This window comes from Pygoscelis adeliae, unplaced genomic scaffold (genome assembly GCF_000699105.1).
Source record: "Pygoscelis adeliae isolate BGI_AS28 unplaced genomic scaffold, ASM69910v1 Scaffold26, whole genome shotgun sequence".
Classification (NCBI taxonomy): Eukaryota; Metazoa; Chordata; class Aves; order Sphenisciformes; family Spheniscidae; genus Pygoscelis; species Pygoscelis adeliae.
Window position 1 is genome coordinate 5,445,596 of NW_008825104.1, and position 14,740 is coordinate 5,460,335.

The 14,740-nt window shown below is 37.2% G+C and overlaps 1 protein-coding gene across 1 annotated transcript in view; it reads right to left on the minus strand.

The window, feature by feature from the left end:
- Positions 1–14,740, minus strand: part of HOMER1 (homer homolog 1 (Drosophila)) — a 93,413-nt gene that overhangs the window by 39,473 nt on the left and 39,200 nt on the right. Inside the window, exons 4-5 of the mRNA XM_009327322.1 lie at positions 13,463–13,555; positions 5,334–5,476 (exon numbers count right to left, since the gene is read on the minus strand). Coding sequence (XP_009325597.1) covers positions 5,334–5,476; positions 13,463–13,555 — 236 coding nt within the window. The remainder of the gene's footprint in view (positions 1–5,333; positions 5,477–13,462; positions 13,556–14,740) is intronic.

A 14,740-nucleotide genomic window follows, 5' to 3' on the forward strand; every position in this document is an offset into this window, starting at 1 on the left:
TGGGTCAGGGAGGGAGGGGAGAGCAATCGCTCCCTGCATGCTTCTTCCAGAGACCACCAAGGTCTTGCCAGTGGAGCACAAGAGGCTGAAGAACAGTACAGCTACGACCTTCACAACATCAAACACATGTTGGCTGAGGTGAAGTCAAGACCTACGTCTAAGCTGCTGTATTAACCAGTTCTTAGCTTACACTGACAGCAGGAACATACCACCTCCAAGTTTCTTCTCTGAGTGTGCCTCAGAAATAATAAGCTTTTCTCAACAGAGTAATGAATTTACTAGAGTTCCTCCGGTGAGCCCTAAAATGTCATAGTTCATTATAGTACTGTGCCATGTGAAGAGAGTTACTGCCTTTTATGTTATAGAGAAACCTTTTTAAAAAGCCTGGCTTTATCAATCTCCATTCTAGAAGGTTTTCAAAACCCAACTGGATAAAGATTAGAGCAGCCTGGTCTGATCTCATAGCTGACCTTCTTTGAGCAGGAGCTTGGATTAGAGAGCTCCTGAGCTTCCTCACAACACGAAATTATCCTATGATAAGGTTAAATAACATTCAAACCAAGAATTTAAAAAAAAAAAAAAAGAAATACACACCCCCAGGACTACTGGGTAAGGAAGCTATGCGTAACCCTATAAAGAACATCCAAATACTAGGATTTGAGTATAAACTCAAATTACAAAACACCACAAAAATTATTAACTCAAAACTTTTCCTTAAAGCCAACTTAACAGTTCAGCATGATCCACAAAGTACCTTTACTGTCACATAACTAGAATATTTAAGCTTGTAGAAGTGAATAGTTTTAACACACAAAGCGAAAAATTTACTAAACAGATTTCTGCATACAACTTTTAATGAAAACTCAGTGAAGGAACATGAGCTAGCAGCAAGTTTTTTGTTTTTTCTTTGTTGTACAGCATTGGATTTACATGCAGCATTATTAAATGGTAAACTATCTAGACAACAACATATCTAAGATATAAACTTCATTTGAAATAAGTCCATTTTCACTAAGGCATCAAAATTCCCTATTAAAATCGTGTTTGAATACAAAAATAGGAATTTTAATGAATAAGCAACAAACACACATATATATTGTCTGATCAAAACATTATGTAATAGAAATTCCAAGTTTATGTATTACAAGAAAAAATGAGGTAACAGGTTCAAGTCACGGTTGACAGAAAATTGAAGACTTTCAAGATCTGTCCCAGAAGAATCCTCTTACATTTTGTTTCTGAAAGTGTGTTTTATCAGCTTCATAAGGTGCCAAAAACGGAATAAAGCTTGTTGTAAACAAATATATTCTCTTCAAGGGTGAAAGAGCAAGTTCACCAAACAGTTACCAAAAAGCCCCAAGCAGCAGTTGCAGAGTTCACTAGATACACTATTCAGTTTTAATATCTGAATTATATTCTAAGGCTGAATAAGCCTAGTATAGTGTTTCTTTGGGCACATTCAGATGACCAGGAATTGTATATTATGCACCATCAGGATTAAAACTTTTATTTAAAAGCCAGTCACATCAGAAGTAGTTAAAATTTTTTAGCAACTTTTTTCTCTCCAAACCCCATTTTACAATCAACGGTTTTCAGCTGGGGGGGTGGGTGGGGGGAAATCCCAACTTAAAGAGTGTGGAAAATATTTTTTTAAAAAAGGAAGATGTCTGAGGAAACTAAGATTTACTTAAGAACCAAAGTACGTAATTTTTTTAGTCTTCATTATTTTAAATTAGATTTGATTAACTAGCTTCTGTTAGAAAAAAGCCTTCCTGGACTAGCTATTGCTCAGAAAAGGACTGCTCAGTGTCTCAGCCAAGATTTTTAAAAGTTCTAATGCCAGGCTAAGGCTACATTTTACTTTCATTTGTTCTGGCAACATTTACTCATGACAGCAGTGCTCAGGCTATAGTGTATTACAGGATGTGGGAGTTCCCAAATAAAGTTACTTCATAATTCAACATTAACCATCATAGACAGTTTAAAAAAAGGCAAGATTTTTAATTACAAGAGTTTATCTTCTGTGCAAGGCTTGTAACTGTTTAATATCCTCATCTCTCAAGCAGTTGACTAAAGTTACACTGCTTGTGAACAGCATTAGGACTTTCCAGATGAGGATAAATTGAAGCAACGAGACTGCTGCTCTATTATGCTCATGGGATATGAATGGGATTTTAGATATATACTGGAGAATGTTTATTTCAATACTTACACCTATTTACTGAAGTAATAAGAAATTTGAGTTCTAATAACAAAACTCTGCTGACTTAAGTAATTCTGTTTTTCAGCTTTTGCGTATAAGTGGTCAGAAAATAACTATAAATACCAATGTAGTCTACACTTACGCTGCTGAAATAACAGGCCCCAACTATTTACACTAAGACATAAAAAGCTCAGAGAAGAACACTTGCAGAAGAGGACATATCTGGCCAGCAAGGACGTGTTATAACAAAATCAAACTGAACATTTTTCAGGTGTGCAGATTAAAAATGACAAGTAGTAAGATGTAGACTAAAGCATGACCTCCATACCTGTGATTTCTGACCTTAACTCCTGTCAGACCCTTCCAGTTCATACAAAGATACGAAAACCCCTTACCTATATCACTGTTTTGACAGCAGCTCCCTTCAAACCTTCACCCCTGTCCTCTGCCACAGAGACACCTGCACTCGGCTGAGCTTGCCAACCCTCTCAGCAGCAACGCAGTTCCCACCTCACCAGCCACCCTCGCTGTGCAGTGCCGCAGCACCTCATCCTGCCCATGAAGCTCCAACACTTGCCCCATGGCTGCCTGGGCTCCTGTCGTGCAGCCCCACATATGCCTTCCCTGTGCTCCAGCCTACACTGAGGACCACTCCTTTTCGTTCTTCACAGGATAAGTATGTACTGTCAATGCCAGAGCAGAATATAGCTTTCCTATTTATGGAAGAAATGAACTTGCTATGGTAGTGTTAATTCAGTGAAGCATAGCCAGCCTCAGTGACCCTCACGTCCCCTACAGCTGAACTCATCAGAGGGAAGACTACCATGCCTTTTCTTTTGAAAAGCTCCTAGTGATTGATTAACAGCTCCTGGAGTAAAGGCAAATATGTAAAAAGCATTGCCACACACAAGACAACACTCAAATGCCCTTCCAGCACTACTGTTCTCACTCAGAAGCACTGGCTAAACTTTACCTTTGCTGAAATGCAAGGTGCAGGAGGAAGAGGCTCAGTGATCGTCAGGAGTTACCAGGGTGCACAAGGAAAAGGCTCAGTTCAGCAACTCCTCTCCATCACACATGGAGTGTCACCAACACACAGCATCATCAGAAGGGCAGGGAACAAGGAGGAACACAATCCCCTTCTGTACCCCGGACACATAAAAAGCCCAGGGAGTCTCCAATGATCAGGGTATAAGGTTTTACATTTAATTTTTTTTTTCTTTTAAATCAGGGCAAGCAGACTGCCTGCAGAGAGCACCCTTTCAGCCAGCAGAAGCAGCTAGGTTTGTCTACCTAGTTGCCAATTTAGTATTATGAAATGCCTCCACAAAAACATGCCCATTTAAGCAGGACTAACACAATCCTGGAGGCTTCACTTTCCATCTCTTTCATGCATGTGTTTCATGCATCTTTATTTATTTATAATAAATAAAGTCTTTATTTATTTACAATAAAAACCTTATCTAGTCCCAAATTCAATTTGTTTCAAAGGGTTTTAAAAATTTGCATTTTCTTCAGTAATAGCTCACTAACAAACTTGAAGCTACCATTAGCAAGACAAAACTCCGGTCTTTTGAGAATCGTCATGAGAAGTGACCCTCAAAATGCCGAGTTATTGTCAGAAGACCATTTCTACTAGTGGTATTTAACAGGACATGAAACTAAAACCAGGCACTCACACTGCATACGTGAAGTAGATAGAAAAATGCAAAGCACGTAAAAGTTTTGTAACCTCTATTCTACATCATGAAAAATTACAACTGGGTAGTTTCAAGACGTATCTTCAGTCATGCTCAATGCAGAGCAAAGCGTAGTTACTATATTGGCATACCAGAAAACATATTTACATATGCAGAACAACAGGGGAGATCTTGCAGCTATCATTTTTAAAAAAAACAAACAACACTACTCATGTGTGGACTTTATCACAACTCCTTTTCACAAAAATATTGATAGAGAATTCCAACACACAAACAGTTTAAATGAACTCATTACAGAACACTGATAGATGTGCAACATTTGTAATACTCCTTCAACATGCACATAGCACTCTTACAAAGCACCATTTCTTCTAAAACACATAATAGATGCACTGGTGACAGTTGAAGTATAAAAATAAACACAATCACTCTGTTAAAAAATTAGTGCAAAAGTATATTTTTTTTCTCATTTGAAAATGTATATTATTTTTTCCAGATTTGTTTAATAGTATTACTCTCTTACAAAAACCAAGAAGTCCTGCACAATTCCAATTCCATCTCTGCTCATTCTGAATTGCATGACATAGCTGACATCCTAGTATTCCCCAACCTTTGACCAAGATCTCTTAAACTCTATTTAAACTGAATTACACAACGTTTAAAAAAATATATCTAGTATTTCTAGCTCTGTTCTAAGGTTATTAAATGTTTCTGTTACTCTCCATGGTCTCAATACATTGTGTTTTATTGAGAGTGACCCATTTACAATCATTTCTAATAGGTGAGATATATCCATCTTAACTCATTATTTGTATCATTAAATAAAAAGTCCTAGCTTTTTTAAAGAACAACAGAGCACAGCATTCCTAGAGCAACGAATTATAATTCAGTCTAAAGCAGAACTACACTTCTCTCATATTTTGAAAAAAAGTTGAAAAATGTTTTCAACTGTCAGAGAACTGTTCAGTTAAAGGCTGCTTTAAACTTCATAATCCGGAAGTGTTGTAAGAGTCCCCTTTCTTCCACCAACTCGTCAATGAAAGACTGACATCCAGTCCTATCAGTCATTTAAAGAATGTGTGCAAAACTAATTTAATTGGAATAGTCTATGAAGCAGTTAATTTTACCAAGATCTCAGACATTGAAACAATGCTTCCTGTTAAAGGGACACCTGCACTAAGCAGTGTTCAAGGGCTCCCGTTAAGCTGATTAAACTATAAAGTAATGTTCCCCCAAATCTTATTCCAAGAGATTTTCTCATACATGTTTTTTTCTTAAAACAAAGATTATATTGCAAATCTGAAAGTCAGTGCATTTTTTGGGGGGTGGGGTTGGGTTTGGCGTTTTTTTCATACATTATGGGAGAAGGTCCCTTTAACGAGGAAGGAGACAGGAATCACTTAATCAGGATGTGGGAATGGAATCTGTACCTATGGGTAAATGGCAATGCGTTCTGGGTTGGTTCAGCCCTTGGTTCTGAGTTCTGCGTCACTTCTGGCGTCGCTCTCTCATCATCTGTCCCATTAATACTTTCCGGCGTTAAAGGAGACTGAATATCCCCACCAGCTGATTCCTTAAGTAAAACAAACAACACATTAAAATTACAAAGTGACCTGCTCAGGAAGGCTATGTGCATATAAGCACTAACATCAATTCTTAAATGATACACAAATTTTAGGTAGAATTAATGGCAGGCTCATATTTCCAGCATCCCTCATGGTCATATTTCATCATGTGAATTTAATTTAGAAGTATATTACCCTAAGATTCACATTATCTTGTACAAAACACAACTGACCTATGAATTATTTGCAAGTATCCAGCCTCCTGCTTATTGCAGACCTCTCTCCCTTACCTGGTATTACATTCAGCTCTCATCCTGCTACACAATGGGTAACTATTGACACCCAGGATTCTTGTCTCTTACTTTATATTCTAACACCATGAAACAAACAATTCTGGTATTTGTTTCAAAATCTAGCTTTCATATAGTTTATTAACCAAAGTGAACAGTGGAAGGGCCATTGGTGGTGTGTTCACAGTTCCACCTATGAGCTGTCTGTAAAGAACACTTGTTCAGCAGAGTCCTTGCAAAACTTTCGTAGGCACGTTAGCCTGGCCTAGCTCTTGCTGGTCATGGTATTATCTGGGAAGGAGAATACTACAGCTACACCCAGGCAGCTTCTGCTACCGCTATGTAACTGGACACCTGAAAAACTTCATGGCTGCTTCCCAGCAGAAGGCACTGGTGTGGTTTTAATCACCCTTCATCACACCAACATGTACATTTGTGTTTTGGCCAACAAACACCATTTGCTAATTTCTAGTCACCAAAAAGTACTTTTTTTATACAAAGCACACCCTTGTAGCCCACATCCTAAGGCTATTATAGGCTTTTCAGTCCTTGTATGTGGTTTAATTCTAGTATTTTCCTTCCTATTATATTCTTTTTTAAGTAACGATTTTTGCAGGAGATAAGCACGTCATATAAGCTAAGTAGTAGCTCCTCTCAATTTTAAAATGTCTTAGCAGGCTTTTAGTAACCAAGCGGTAACATTTAACTCTAAGATAGAAGAGTTTCATCAATGGCGTTCACTGGATGTCATGGAGGGGTGTCTATACAGCAGAGGACCGGCTGAATTACAGTATTTCCAAAAGCTAAGCATCTCCTATGGCCACACAGCCTTCTACCATCTGCATGGGGAACAGATAAACCTGCTATTTAATGTTATTAAACTGAAGCACAAGCACAGTCTCTGGAAGGCCAGCGGCTCTTCTTCCCAGCTCTTTGACGCTCTGCATAGGAAGCTGAAGAACAGCAATCTCAGAAGGAATTACAAAGTATCTGAAGATGGTCATGATCCTGCAAGATCAGGGTTTAATTTTGAGCCTCCAATTGAAGCCTTCAACTAGTTTACAAGGATAAGGCTTTTTGAAAGCCAATACTAAATCTGATCCTCCATTTATAAGAATTGTTGTCTTTGACTTTGAGACTTAACTAGGTGAAAAACTTAGTTCTTTTAAATAAAGAAAGATCTGGCTGTCATCATCACCTTCCACACCTTTCTGGTGTCCCTTAACCAACGTTTCCATTGCACTTTAAGTTACATTAAGCATTTGCAGCACAACTGTCAAAATTTTGCTTTTATTCTGCCATATTTCTCACATAGTGAGAGATATATGTCTCACTCTACACTCGAATTAGTGGGTGATAGAACATTTTAATACTGACTTCAAGTTCTATTATATTTACCATTTATCAAGTTATACAATGCACATGCACCGGTGTCTCCATTCCACACCTTTGTATTAAATGCCTACTTGATTAAAAAGCAGAAATAATTAGCTTACACTGATTTAATTCCACAGATATAAACTTACTTATAATACAAATGTAATTTTTTTATTATATAAATGCAAACTGTTACCTACTTTCAGGAAGAATCTTGTTATTCAAGATTTTATATTAAAAACTATTATTTTAAGTGTTAATACTTTAAAAGTCAAAATTAAATCTTGATTTCTACAGAAAAATTTTACTGAACTGAAATTGAATTGAAATTAAGTGTGAAAGGAGAGCAGAGTTATCAAGATAAACAGGTAAATGAATTATTTTATACAAATTATATGGTTTTGTCTATTATTATCCTCTGATTTGATAAACAGTTTCCACTGACATTAAATGAAAGCCTTTATGGACCCAAGAGTTTCTCCTTTGTTTCCTCCTCTTCCCAAACTGCACTAGATATTCTAAAAAATACATACCACACCCTACAAAATCTGGATGGCTTGTATCTTCAAACTAAAATTCCTACAACACTATTATTAGATACATAAAGCCAGAGCCTACATATTAAAATGTTTTAAGCGTGAATGCGTAAAAATTATTTCAATAGAAGAGAAATAAATGTGCAAGTTCCATCTAGGCTTATTTTTCAGTAAAGCACTTTCATAGACTTCTAATGTGAATGAAATTCAAGTGACAAAAATTAATGCAGACAAACATTACAGTCTATGTAATACCTAAAGGTTCACTGCCTGCAAATTCATTAGGGGCTGATTTTGTATGTACAAGAGAAGCATCAGATTCTAGTATGTATTTCTTCCACCAATAATACACGTTAATCAGTGCTCTTACACACTCACAACTACCCCTGCCTGATAAATAATTTGTTTGCAGCCAACTATAATGAAGCTGGCTATGAATAAAGTACCAAAGACAACAGAAAAAGCCACTTACACTCAACAAAATCTTTACGAATGTTTACAAATAATATGTTCCCATGTTATATTCATTGGAGAGAGTAAAAGAATTTTAGAAACATTTTTGTGAGATGTTCATATGTAATGAAGTTTTTATTCCATGCCATTATAGCTTCACACATCCACTCCAGACTTCACAGAGTTGGGGAAGAAACTGCGGTCAGCTTAAAAAGAGATTTTCACCCTTCCCTTCCAGCTGGGAGAGCAGGTTAACTTAGTTCTAACATTCAACTGTATGGATACTATATGGAAAAAACAGTGCTTAAATTGAAAATGCTAAGTCTTCCTGTAAATCCATGACATATTTTAAGGCCTGATATTTCCCACTCATGACAGCTACAAATAGGTGTTTCATGCATTTGAGAAGAAAGGATTAACAGCTCTCCTGTGGTATAAAACCACTATTGCATCATATGTCGGTCTCTGGAGGATACTGAACTTTAAGTCACTTGCCAGTCCTGGACTTAAACGTGGACTGAGGATTACTATTTTTCTACATGACATGTAAATGTGAGAGTCTGACTCAGGTATATTTTGCTATTCAAGAGTTTGTCAGAGATCTGCACTGTCTAAAGGAGCTCTGGTCCTCCTAACGAATATGCAGAACTCCGGTGATGCCAAGCAGTATAAAAATGACAGTGCCTACAGTATATAAACTGAACATAACAGAGGGGAATTAATCAAAAGATGCCTTAAATTTCAAAATCAATTTCAAATTCAAAAATAAACAAAGCGCATGCACTCACAAAAGAGTCTTTAAAGTAAAACAAACAGACTTCACAGCACAGATCAAGCCACCTTTTAATGGTGACTAAATACAGAACAGAAGAAAAGGAGGAGTAGGTGGTTCTAAAATAATGAACAAACCAAACCAACTCCAGCTTGGTTTCTTAGACAGTATTATACTGGTTTCCCATTAAGTATTCCATACCCTTCCCTGGCATTGCTGTTTTTCATAGTGCTTCTCTGTTCAGTACTGACTGGCAATGGCATAAGTCTGCCAGCTACTAATTCAGTTACCACAACACATGTGAAACATTTGTTCCAGTATAGAAATTCACATAACATCCCAGAAAGCTACTTTTTTCACAAGCTTTGTAAGTAAATTTTGTACTTCTACAAAGAAAAAGCCAACAGGTGATAAACCATGACCATTTTGCCAAAACCAATCCACTCCTTGCACTAAAAAATGTTGTGATTCTAAAACTTCTCAGGCAATAGCTATTCCCAATAGTCTGCATAGGAGGGGCTCAGAGTCACAGACAAGACTATTTTTAGTAAACTACTCACCAATTTCAGAAATTAACAGAGGTCTTAATCTGAAATGACCGGGGTCAAAAGAAGTAGATTCTGAGGACAGATTCTTGCTTAGAGAAAAAGAAGAACTGAGGTTCAGATTCCAGTTGGTTGTAAGACTGATGGGGTGAGACTGCAAACCGCACAAACTGCTCTATTTGGTTCTATACTTGAACCTAATTAAGGTTAGTTTAAAAAAAAGGGGGGAGAGAGGGGAGAGACACAGTTTTCAGGCTATTGCTTCATGCAGCTCAGTGAACTCCAGATCAAAGTGTTGCTCTTTCAGTGCACAGGCAAGCTTGTAATTGAAAATAGACCATGGGTGGCTTGTCACTGTAAGATCCATGAGTTTTTGACATGAGCAAAATAATTCCCTATATGAAAAGACGGGTCTGGGAAATAGGAGGTGGCACAGCAGGGGAGCCAGTATTTTAGTTTTATATAAACAAGATAAAAGCACTGCAAAGCTTTACTATCTAAGGCTGAATTAAAGGGACACCAGATGGGGTACCTGTGTGCACAGGTGGTCTTAGAAGTACCAAAATAGACAACTTCTTTCTAGACCGAAGCCCCCAGACATTCCAGATATAGATAAAGTGTGTATTATTATATGAATCCATCTTAATACAGATGGGTTGAAAGCACAAGTTCTGTGACACAGAAACAATGCTTTCCTCTTCATTTCAGGACAGCACCGTGCACTCGGTGGGACTTACACATAACAAAGCAGCATCTGTCTTGTAATTTGTTCGTCCAGGTCACTGTCTTCCTCTGGACAAGTTAAGTTCTTTTTACAGTAAGGTAAACGGTGATTTTATATATTATCTGATATTCTGGGAAATTAAAGCAAAGCCTGCTGGTAAATAGGAGGAGAAGAGGCACTATTATAGAAACAGTAGGAATGCAGAGTTTAAAATTAGCAGCAGCATAGCTTAGGGGAAAAGGAACTCCTGCTATTAAGTAATTGCAAATTGGACTATGTATTGTTTTCTTTCTACTACATGTTTCACACACACACAAAAAAAAGCCAAAGAATACATGCCATCAGATGAAACAGTATATCCAAAAAATACTCAACATGGAACTACTACTTCCTGGCCATTGAGGCACTTTTGTGGTGGAAATACCAAATAGTACCAGCACTTTGCTAAAGCTCGTAACACCTTAGAGAAGCAACCTAACTTCAGTGGATTTTAGGTAAGATTGTGCTTAAGTTTTAACATGGCTAACTCTGGTAAGTACTTGAACTACAAATACATATTCTATTTCTGAGATATTTCTGTTGTTACCTCTTGTTTTCTATTTCTCCTTAGTTTCACAAGAAGTTTTTGCAGGACGTTCAGAATTGAAACTCACACATACCAGTAGTATGTGGAGGGTTACATCAAACAATAGTGAACAGCAAATACCTTGTGCAGGGTTTTGTTACAGTAGTTATAGATAGATATTTTAATAAAGATTCAATCTGTAGGGACATACTGAATGCAGAAAAAAGCACATGTACTTTTTCTCTTTTAGAATTGTGTAGCAGAGAGAGTAGGCAATGTACCATTATCTGGTACTTTAATTAATTGGTAAATAATAAAGGCTTTTTTTAAAGCAGTACCAAGAGAAATATAACATTTTATTTAAGTTTGACATGTATATTTTCCAGTTTTGATATGCAGTATCTTCCTACCTATCATTAATTTAATGCAGAAGGATATCTGCAAGTCCAAGTCAGCAGAGGGATTGACGCTTGTAGCTAACTGGGTTACTGTTAGAGAGCTCACTACTCACACACTACCTCCCAATGCCTTTCCTGTCAAAGCCTCCTGAAAAAGCCAGGTTCCTGCGAAGTCTCGACTGGCCACTGAAAATACCTCCTTCCTCTTTTACTCGCCCTCTCTGCAAAGGATTACTTTGCAAAAGGGAAAGAAGAGCTGTAAAGTGATTGAGAAAGGCAACACTTGAATTATTTGCCTTGCAGCCACTTTTTGGCAGATAATCAAAATGACAGCAAGTGCTCCTTCAAACGCCTCTAGGGTCCCACCTTCCCTCCCCACTACCAAGCACCCATCTTCCCCCAGTTATACATCTCTTTGAATGAGCCCCAGCACCATGGAAGTGCTGCAGTTTGCCATGAAGCCATCACTTCTCATCTGCTCCAAACTCTGAAGTTCCTGATTCAACTCCCTTCCCTCTGGGGAACTAATGAGATGCATTAAGTATGTGAAGACTATTATGCTGATGTGTCAGCACTTGCACTAACTGTATCTTTCAGAATAATACGCTAACTTATCAACGCAGCGCAAAGCCAAGAGATGAAAAGTAAGGCCTGAATATGAAATTATTCCTAAGTGTGCAGTAATTAAATTGTAGCTCTCAACGTGCATTATAGAATCGCTCAAGGTAACACTTCTGTAACTGCCTACAGTACAAAATGTTAGGTTCCAAGTATAAAAAGAAATCTGTACAGGAAAATGAACAATATTAACAGCTCATATAGTTTAAGAGAAAGCTTTAACTCTGGGCAGCTGCTAGATGAAAGCATCTTGTCTCTGAGTGAGTAGTTCAAATTGATGTCCAAACCAAGTAAGTCATCACTCTATTCGACAGTGTCAGATTTAACTTCTGAGTCCAGACTATTAATCAACATGTTAAAAGAGAAGCAGAGTAGTTGTTTTGCCTATAATATCGAGTAACTAGAGGCCTGGCTGAAGCACTTCACTGTTTCTAAAGCCAAGTGTATATTAGGTTATAATATTGAAATATCTACTTCCATTATCTCTGTGTTTATTTATGGAATTTATTAGAAATTTAGAGACAGTCAAGAAAATGAATAAAAAAAGACTGCCTTATTTTTCTCCTGTTACAGCAGAGCAAGCGGTTTCCTGTTAATAGCAAAAGCCAACCTAGCACTTGGGCAAAATGCCTACTGGGAAAACAACATGAGGTTGGTTCATTGTGTACATTCTTGTAGTTTCCACTGACTTCTCTTGGAAGGACACCCGATGTAGCTTTCTGGTGGCAATAAAACTATTCATACAGCATGTTGCACACTGCCTGCCATCCTTGTTCCATCAAAGATCAGGAGCATTTTACAGTGCAAAATACCCAAGAGATGCACTGATTCAATGAATGAAGACTCCCCAGAAAAAAGACTCAACTGCATTAACCCTACTCAACTCAGGAACCCCTGCTGTAGTTTTAAAGCTGCTTCATCCTCCAAGAGAAGGAATTACCTTTGTCTTCACTATTGCTTAAAACAAAGCAAATAGCTACACACAGAGCCAGAAACACTGGGCGGGGGAGGGCAGGACTGGAAGGGCATAAAAGCCTCATGCAATTTCTTTTTTCAAAGCAAATTCAAAGTATTCGTTTTCAAGCAAACTAATTTTAGGCATGACTAATGTAAATGTGACTATATCAATTTATCCTCCTGTTAGGCCTGTATTAACCCAGTTCATGTTTTGAGATACCTTTTATAAACCTGTCTTTTACATCACGGCTAACTGTAATAAAACTCCAGAACCAGCATGTGAATCTGTCATCTTCCTTCAACACATTTCACAAGTGAATACTACACAGTAGGAAATAAGTAAAAAAAGATTGCTGTTTTAACTTTGATTTTAGTTGTAATGATTCTTCTATAGAAGTCCTTTACAGTGCACCACCTTAAGTTTCATAGATACAGTAAGAAAAACCACAAAACGTGTTTATTATAGATTTACTTACATAACTACTCACCATGTTTACTCATTTTCTGGGGAAAGCTCAAAGAAAGGAATGGGAATAAACAAAAGGCCAATTTTATTTCAAAGCAAGTCCCTTTGACACTTCTGTAGTGTATGTTAAATGTATTCTTAGACTTCTTGACACTTTTAGCTGACTGTTGAGAGGATTCAGGGTAACTTGGAAGTACCCGATTCATTTTTAATACAACATGTGTGTTTAAGATGCAATACAGTAAGTAGCACAGATATGAAGTACTAGGCTTGCATCAGGCAATAAGACTCACTTGAGAGGGTGTACTTGTTAGCTCCATCTTTTCTTGGGATTTTTCCTTTGCTAGTCGTGCGGCTTCTTTGAATTCCTGAAATTTTTCAGCAAACTGAAGGTACATATGTTTTTAAAAAAAAGGAAAAAGAGAAAGAGTAGGCGTGAAGTAGTACATTACATGCAGAACAGAATGCTGTACTTAACATTTTACAAAGTCAAATTCTGTCAATAGAATTTTTAAATTTTTCTCTTTATTAGATACTTATTTAAGCGAGTTACACAGTGATATACATTTCAGTACCTTTCAGACATAACATACACTGTTCATATGTCAGGAAAATTATGATGCAACAAAGTTCAATCTGTTCCTGATTGATAGTGTTAAAAAACCTCACCTCAGAGATGGCTAATAATAGTGACAAGCTGCCTTACACAGCTGCTCTCAGAGTCAGGTTTTACTCTCCTCCTGACAACAAATGATCTGGTTCTGAAGCCTACTGTGGTCACTATTAGCCTAGAGCTTTCAATGGGCTTCATTCTTTCATGACTGAAACAATACTGATTTCTTTCCAAATTTTAACAGCATTTATAACTTCAATAGCTAATTAGGAAAGCAGCAGTGGGAATATTGAGTCAAGTTCATTTCTTGATTGTTCATTGACATCAATCAAGTCAAAGAACAAATTCATTGAACTAAACATTTGCATATACTGAACACTAAATTCAAGAATTGCACATTGAACTGCCATATGAAGCTTGATTTCTATGCTACATGTACCTCTTCCAGAAAATAGCTAAAGCAGCAATTTAGAAATACATGCACCCTTAAATTTGAGACATTAAATCAATTTATTAAGAATAGGACCTAGTTTCTCTGACTAGAGAAAAATTTGGCTTCATAGATCTCAGCTTGACACGACACTAATTGCTATAGTAGCCAAGCATTTGTTTTTGTTTCCTACTACTTTTATACAGAACATTATCTTATTATGATCATCTTAAGACTGAAATGATTCTACAAAAACACTGGAAGCTTCACCAATAGCTTCTAAATGTCTCTGGCAGCAGCACACAAAGAAATTGTTTTGCACTGCATGTATTTAGAAGGGACGAAGGCTACCCTTTGTGTGACACAATCTCCTCAACTATTTTCAATCAGAACTTCACTTGCTATGCAAGACCTAAAAAACCTTATTGTCTTTAAACTACTTCTCCTGGTAGGCTATTAGTATTTGAGGAAATATCATTCTTCTCCACTTGTATCCTATATTCCACCTGTCAGGTTATTTAAAAGCAT